This window comes from Chrysochloris asiatica, unplaced genomic scaffold, assembly GCF_000296735.1.
Source record: "Chrysochloris asiatica unplaced genomic scaffold, ChrAsi1.0 scaffold00388, whole genome shotgun sequence".
Lineage (NCBI taxonomy): Eukaryota > Metazoa > Chordata > Mammalia > Afrosoricida > Chrysochloridae > Chrysochloris > Chrysochloris asiatica.
Window position 1 is genome coordinate 1230243 of NW_006408906.1, and position 7885 is coordinate 1238127.

Sequence of the window (7885 nt, forward strand, 5' to 3'; positions counted from 1 at the left end):
AGAGAGAAAAGAAACACTCGGAGACCAGAGTGGATGCAAAACCGGCAGACAGACTCTCCATTCCCCTGCAAGCAGTAATGCATGCGGGCTTCAGTCTGCTTCTGTCTTTTATATCAGGGAGGGACTTTACACAAAGGAAGAAGGGGATTATTAAGACAGGGTACAGAAATGAAATGTGATTAATCATTTAAAACAGGACACAATGATTTATAGGAACAAATTCTAAAACATACATCACAAATTGTCTTGATAATCTAACATCCTTAATTTTCCAGAAATTCAAGCAAATTTATATAGTACTTTTCAGGTTCGAATCCCAGGGCAGCAGCTCAATGTTTCTCAAGGCTAATTAACATACCTATAGCACCTAATCTTCAATGGGTAAAGGTGAAAAGGATTTCAAAAGGTCTGAAGAAAGTCAAGCTGTTTCAGATACCTGGCTTAAGCTTTCAAGAAAGTCAAGCTGTTTCAGATACCTGGTTTAAGCTTTCGGGAGGAAGGAGAACATATAGGTCAAACTGATTAAACCCAGGGCGGTCCGAGGGAGTTGTCACCATTGTCCTTAATCCCGTATTCCCAGAATTTACCACTCCACCCCAAGTGAATACCCTGGGTAGTTCCTCTCCAGAACCTCCCTGCTTAATCCCAGTAAACCTGTCCTTGTTCGTCCTCTGAGGAAGTTTTACTGTCTCGGTTCTAGAGGGAAATTCGGTTTTACATGGATACCAAGAGCTCACGTTCTAAGTTAATATTAGACACAACTGAATAATCAAATAAGGAGCAGTTCTGACACTCTTAAAGTTTTATGAGGCCTGTAAGCCTTTTGGTCCCCAACAGTACTTGTCCAGGGACTGATCCTTCCTGATAAAATGTCTGAAGTATAAGAAATGATGTATTGCCATCCTGGTTTCTAAGGAGCATTCAGGCTGTACTTCTTCCAGCACAGATTTGTTTGTTCTTCTAGCAGTCCATGGTACCTTTAATATTCTTTTCCAACCCCATAACTCATATACATAAATTCTTCTATGGTCTTCCTTATTCAGTGTCCAACTTACACATGAGGTTACTAAAAATACCATAACTTGTGTCAGGTGCATTTTAGTCCTCAAACTGTTATCTGTGCTCTTGAACACTTTAAAGAGATCTCTGCAGCAGATTTGCCTAATGTAGAATGTCCATCAATTTTGACTGCTCATTTCATGTATGTATTGCTTAAAAAGTAATTACTTTTCTTTTTCTATATACATGGGCTTTATTTTAAGGTACTATGAATATGATAACATTAACTGTGTCTACTTGTCTGTAGAATTTTTTTTTTCAATTTCTTTAACAGCAAAATTGAAAAGGTGTGTTTTAAATTTGTACTTGTATGAAGTTAGAAAACCTGCAGTTACCTAGTACCATAATTGAGTTTAATTTTCACCTAATTTGCTCATTATTTTAATTAGTATTTTGGTAAACTACTTTTACTAATTTTCCTCTTCATTTTTTATCAGACACCTCTAATAATAAAATAGTAACATTTAGAAGAGAATAATTTAGGTATTCAGATTATAGTTAAATATTAATCTTAGCAAAGAACATGGCTCAATAAAGATAGCAAAGTATCACAACACGTCTACTTTTCAGTAGTTAGGAATGGATAGACGTTATAACAGAAGCAGCACATCATACATTAGAGACTCAGTTTGAACTTTTACAATTAGGGCCAAGGGAAACACATCAGTATGATGGCACCATTTATTCCATAATTCTTCTTGTGCAGAAAAAGAAAGCAGTGAGTGTTGATAGGTATGGCTGTTAATTGTAACCTTTTTTTAAAAAAAACTATTTTTAGCTATGACATTTTTATGTTGATGAAAATGGTGATGGTAAAAATATGATGGTTATCATTAAATATAGATGAATAGTTCCATGAGCAGTAGACTTTAAGAAGTTAAGCACCTGTATTTCTGGCTCTACCACCTTTTTATCTCTAGTAAATCTTTCTATCATTTTGAAACTCAGTTTCTTTATCTTAAGGAGACCTGATGGCATTGTGGGTTAAGCATTAGGCTGCTCACTGAAAGGTTAGCATTTATATAAATAAATAAATAAATCTTCAATAAAGATTACAGCCTCAAAAACTGCACAGAGCAGTGCCAATCTATCCTATAGGGTCTTAAGGAATTGGAATCAACTTGCTGGCAATTGGTTATTTTTATCTTATTGTTGTTAAGTGCCACTGAGTTGGTTCCAACTCACAATGACTCTATGCCTAACAGACTAAATCACTTCATAGTCCCGTGTCATCCTCACAATTGTTGCTACGCTTGAGCCCATTACTGTTGTCACTCTATCAATCCATCTCATTGGGGTCTTCCTCTTTTTTGCTGATTTTCCATTTTTTTCAAGTATGATATCCTTCTCCATGGACTAGGCTCTTCTGGTAACATGTCCAAAGTATGAGAGATGATGTCTCACTATCCTGCCTTCTGACTGTACTTCTTCAATGACAGATTTGTTTGTTCTTCTGGCAGTCCATGGTAATTTTAATATTGTTTTCCAATACTGTATTTCAACTGCATCAGTTCTTCTCTGGTCTTCTTATTTATTACCCAGTGTTCACATGAATATATGTTGATTGGAAATACCATGGTTTGGATTAGGTACATCTTATTTCTCAAAGTGATATCTTGTTCTTCAGCACTTTAAAGAGGCCTTTTTTCAATGCCTTGTGCATTATGCCATCTGATTTCTTGACTACTGCTTCTATGAGAATTGATTGAAGTCTTTGACAAATTTAAGTTTTTCTCCATTCATCATGTCACCTATTGGTCCAGTTATGAAGATTTTCATTTTCTTTACATTGAGCTGTAATGCATTGAGACTGTAGTCATTGATTTTCATTAATAAGCATTTTAAGTCCTCTTCAGTTCCAGTAAGCTGCTGCTGAGTCTACTTCACTTCATGGAAACCCCATGTGTGTCAGAGGAGAAATGTTTCTCATAAGTTTTTCATCACTATGACCTTTTAGAAGTAGATCACTAGGCCTTCTTTTGGAGCACTTCAAGGTACACTCAGACCTCCAGTCTTTTGGTTAGCAGCCCAGCATGCTAACCATTGCACCAGCAAAGGAATCGTAGAAAATCATCAGTGTACTACATTATTTCTAGGATTATGCTCTGCTTTACACGTACTTTTGCTTATGTTTGTTAGGAGAAAATCTTTTACCCTTGCCATTTAGAAAAAGAAATAATGTCAAAGAAAAGGGACTAAGTAAGATTTTGTAAGCCAGTGGTCTGGTCATGAAAGGGCTGCTTATATTCTTTTCCATTATATTGAGCTTTGGTTTCTCTGCTTGACCTGAACAGTCTCTGATACAGTGGTTAGAGAAGAGCCATTTTTTATGCTGTTATAAAAGGTGTGAAGTTACAGAATAGACATTGATCCATTAAATAATGATCTTTCTTTGAGACTACTCCTGAGACCCTTGTGGAAGTTTGACCTTAGTAGGGTAGTTTTTGATAGTTTAACCTCTCACCTTAGAAATGTATGGCAATTTTATTTTTAAGTTAAAAAAACGCAAACATTGATAATATGTTTAACTATGCTGAAATCAGATTGTTATTGAAAAAAAAAAAAGAAGTTTGTTTCAGAAATAAACATGCTGTAGATATGCTTCAAGGAGAGAGAAGATACTTACCTTTCTATTTCATTTCTTTTTGGTTTCAGAACTTCAGATGGTGGCAAAGTTGTTGGCACCATAGAAGTCAGTGTCATGAAGATGGGGGAGATAGAGGATTGGGGAGCTGACCACATCACAACAGATGTGCAGGGACAAAAGGTAGGATCTCAGTCATCTCACAGCACAAATTGCATTAGAAATTATTAGCTTCACCAGATGCCTGTATCACTGCCATCTCTGTGGGGTTTAAATGTTCATTACTCAAAAGCTAAATGAGAAATCAGCTCTGGAATTGGAGTACAATATGTGTGTTCTGTTCTCTGAACCAGAGAGCTGATTTGCATGGGCTATGCAAAGCCATGCACCATTCAGAATCACATTCCTCATTGCTACTCCCTTGTTGACACTGCCTCTTCTCAGTTAGAACAGAAGTATTGATCATTGTTGCATTCTGCCCTAGTTGAATCTGCCTGATATGCACTGAAGATTCTAGGAGGGCGATTTGCAAAGGAAGAGGTCTCTAATCCCAGTGCCCTGCTTTTAAAGAGATGCTATTTTAATTTGGGTTTCATTTTTATGCAAAGGAGGCCAGATTTAAGAAGAGCTGTGTTCTGTGTGAAATTGCAAGTAAGAAGCAGGAAAGAGCTTGCTGCGGAAGGCTCTCTTCAGAGGTGGGGCAATAGCTCAAGCAACTTTTACCTGGGAGTATATTGAGAAGACATAAGAATATGCCAAGGATTTATTGTTGTTTAGTGCTGTTGAGCTGATTCTCACTCATAGCAACCCAGTTTAGGATTTCTAAGGAGTAGTTGAACTGGTGACCTCATGGTTCAAACAAACCTTACAGTCCAATACACTATCCTGCAGCATCATGCATGGACTCCAGGCATACCAGATCTAAATCAGGTTGCTTGAAAATAGCAGGTCCATAATGAAGTTTTGCAACGGATCTTTTGTGGGTTTGTGTGCTGGAAATCCCTGTTTTGAGCTAGATTCCTTTCACTTAATCCTTGTCTCTGCGGAATTCTATATAAGGCTCATCTTGTCATGAAGGAGAATTTGGTGGCTCAACTGGAGATCTGGAACAAAAAATCTATGCAGGCAATCATGCCTGAACTTGTAGCAATATGCCAGGAGCCAGCCTTAGGAACTCTTTTTCTTTTAAACCATGGCTCCTTTCCCTGACTCAGAATCTATTACTGTCCATCTTTTTATTTTTCTTACAGCTCATCCACCCCTGACTCTTTTGCAATTTTGCTATTATGAGGTTTTACAAATTGAATCATACTCTCTTGATAAATGTAAAACTGGATGCTTAATACTTTGAAATGAGTTTGGCTATAATTGTCTTCTCCACCCACCACATCAAAGTCCTACATAATAGATTTACAAACTCAAAATGCAAACTTAAAAAACAAAACAAAAACTTAATGATTCTGGAAAGATTTAGGGATTGTATACACTGTGTACAAGTCACAAGGTAAATGAAATGGTACGCACATGAACCATTTTTTTTTTTTTTTTGCATCAGCTCTGAGCTGCCTGGCCGTAAGCCATTTTGGGCATTTTGGTTTTGGTTTAATATTACTTGGTGATCCCTAAAATTATTCCTGACTCAGTAAAGAACTTATAATTAGTGACAATATGCATGGTATCTAAAGGAATGATGTGGGAAACCTTTTTATTTTTTATTTATCAGTGTATGGTTAGAATATTCTGGGGTTTGTTAGAAATGCTACTGTATGGATTATTTTTGCAGATTGGGTAAATCAAATCCCCATGAGATGAATTAAACATATTATGTTACTGCAAAACATAAACTAAACCATACCTCCCATGATACTCTTACTCGGTTGTGTTTGATAATGCATGACAATGGCAACATGGAACTCAGACACCCTACTCACACTTCTGAGATTTATTAGAGAAGTTGACAGGTTACAATTCGGGATGAAAAATACATAGGGTTCTGTTGTTCTAGTCAGCTACTGACAAATGTCCACCATAAGCCACAGTTTGAAGGCACTTGGCTGTTTTGGTGGGTTAGCAAATCTAGTTTCCTCACTTGTAAGTACCCCCTCTACAAGGAAGCTTCAATCCCATGTCATTCAGCTTTACTTGCTTTGTGGGCTTGAAATCCACCGTTTGGTCTTATGGTCTTGGTTCTGTTGCTGGTGCTCCTGTACCACAGCTTTCTTTCCCTGGGTTGAAGAAGTTTAACACAGTGATCTCGCATCTAAAATACATGCTCCAGTCCTTGCTTTCCTTCTTTGATGGTGGTAAGATTTCCACTCTTGCTTCTGGATGGCTCATTTTAAACTCCTGTTAGTGTTTCAACAATTACAATTAACTCTACTAATGTCCACAGCTGAATCATGCCATCCTATCTTCTCTTACCCAATTCCAGCAGGGCAGAAATGTTTGATGAGAAATACAGACTATGGCTAGAAAAGGCATTAGATGATTCACTATACTATAGTTATTAATAATAATCAGAGTCCAGAAACTAATGTAAGACTGATTTATATGAAAAGAAAAAGTAAATTGAACTAGAGATTATCCACAGAGTCCTGGTGTGGCTCTGTGGGATAAAGAACAGGACTGCAAGGTCAGTTTGAATCATAAGGTTAGTGGCTCACCAGCAGCATCTTGGAAACCATATACAGGGTTTCTATGAGTTGGACCAGTCGCTGGAGAAGGGTATCATGTTTGGTAAGGTGGAGGGTCAAAGAAAAAGAGGAAGACCCCCAGCAAGATGGATTGGCCAAGTGGCAGCATCAATTGGCTCAAGAATGGCAACAATAGTGAGGTTGGCCCAGGATCGGGCAGTGTTTCATTCAGTGTTTCATTCATAGCATAAGGTCGTTATGAGTCAATACTGACTTGATAACACCTGACAACAACAGCATGAGTGGGAACTGACTCAGTGGCACTTAACAACAACAACAATATACCTATATACAGTGACTGTGAAGTATAAATGGCAAAATGCAAACGTTTACAAAAAATCTAGGAAGACCAGAGCTAATGCAATGTTCCGTGTGTTTACCATTTCAATTATTCTTATACAGATTGAGGTAGATAAAAAAATGACAACCTTGGCATATGCTACTACATTTTAATCTGGAATATTATGTAACATTTAGAGAAGGAAAAATAATATAAACGAAGGGAATTTAAAAATTTATGGAAAAATGGAATGAAATTTCATTGACGTTTTCCAGGAATGTTTTGAAGTCCCTTTGTGAAAGTGAAAGTCCAAGCTCTTTTCTCTCACTTTTGCTCACTTGTTCCCACTAATCATTGTGTTAGAACATATTTTCAAGGAACACTGTCTGGAAGGTCCTTTAATACTGTCACTCATTACCCTCAAGTGAACTCCAACTCATAGATGTCTTATTGTTGTTAAGTGCTGTCAAGTTGGTTCTCACTCATAATATGACCCTATGTCTGGTTTCTGATGAGCAACTGGTTGGTTTGAACTACTGACCTTGTGGTTAACAGCTTAGTGCTTATCCTACAGCGCTACACCAAGACTCCTGGAGGTCTTATAAGACAGAATAAAAATACCCCATCTTTGCAGAGCTGACTGACACATCTTTCTCTGGCACATCAGCTGGTGGGTTTGAACTACACTGCTAACCATTAGGGTTGTGGTGAAGCACTGAAATCAGTGTGACACCAAGGCTGCTTTCAAAATGTTACACTGGCTCAAAAGTGTATATATATATATATATATATATACATATATATATATATATACACACACTACTATATGAGGGGGCTTCAAAAATTCACAGAAAAAATTCTATTATTTTTTAATTCCATTTTCCACTAACTTTTTGAAGTCTCCTCATATCTATAAAATATAAGTCATTTAAATCACATAGCGGTGGAAAGAAAAATTTAGAGGAGAAATACTAGTCACTTAGCAAAGTTAATAACTTAGGTAAAATCATTTATCAGATGTATAAAACTTTTTCTTATTTAAAAAAAAAATTTGGAGTCTTGTTTTATTTTTTTCTCCCCCTCTTTTTATCTTTTATACACAGCTAATATGTCAGCAAATCCTGTTCATTCTACCTTCATATTTAATACACAATCCTGTAGCATAGTGGTTACAAATCGGTCTGTGAACCGCAAGGTCAGCAGTTCGAAACTACCAGCGGTTCCGTGGAAGAAAGATGAGGCATTCTGCTCCCATAAAGATTTACAGCC

General features: G+C 37.0%; 1 protein-coding gene across 1 annotated transcript in view; it reads left to right on the forward strand.

The window, feature by feature from the left end:
- Positions 1 to 7885, forward strand: part of INPP4B (inositol polyphosphate-4-phosphatase, type II, 105kDa) — a 713554-nt gene that overhangs the window by 309192 nt on the left and 396477 nt on the right. The window contains exon 7 of the mRNA XM_006876519.1: positions 3715 to 3826. Coding sequence (XP_006876581.1) covers positions 3715 to 3826 — 112 coding nt within the window. The remainder of the gene's footprint in view (positions 1 to 3714; positions 3827 to 7885) is intronic.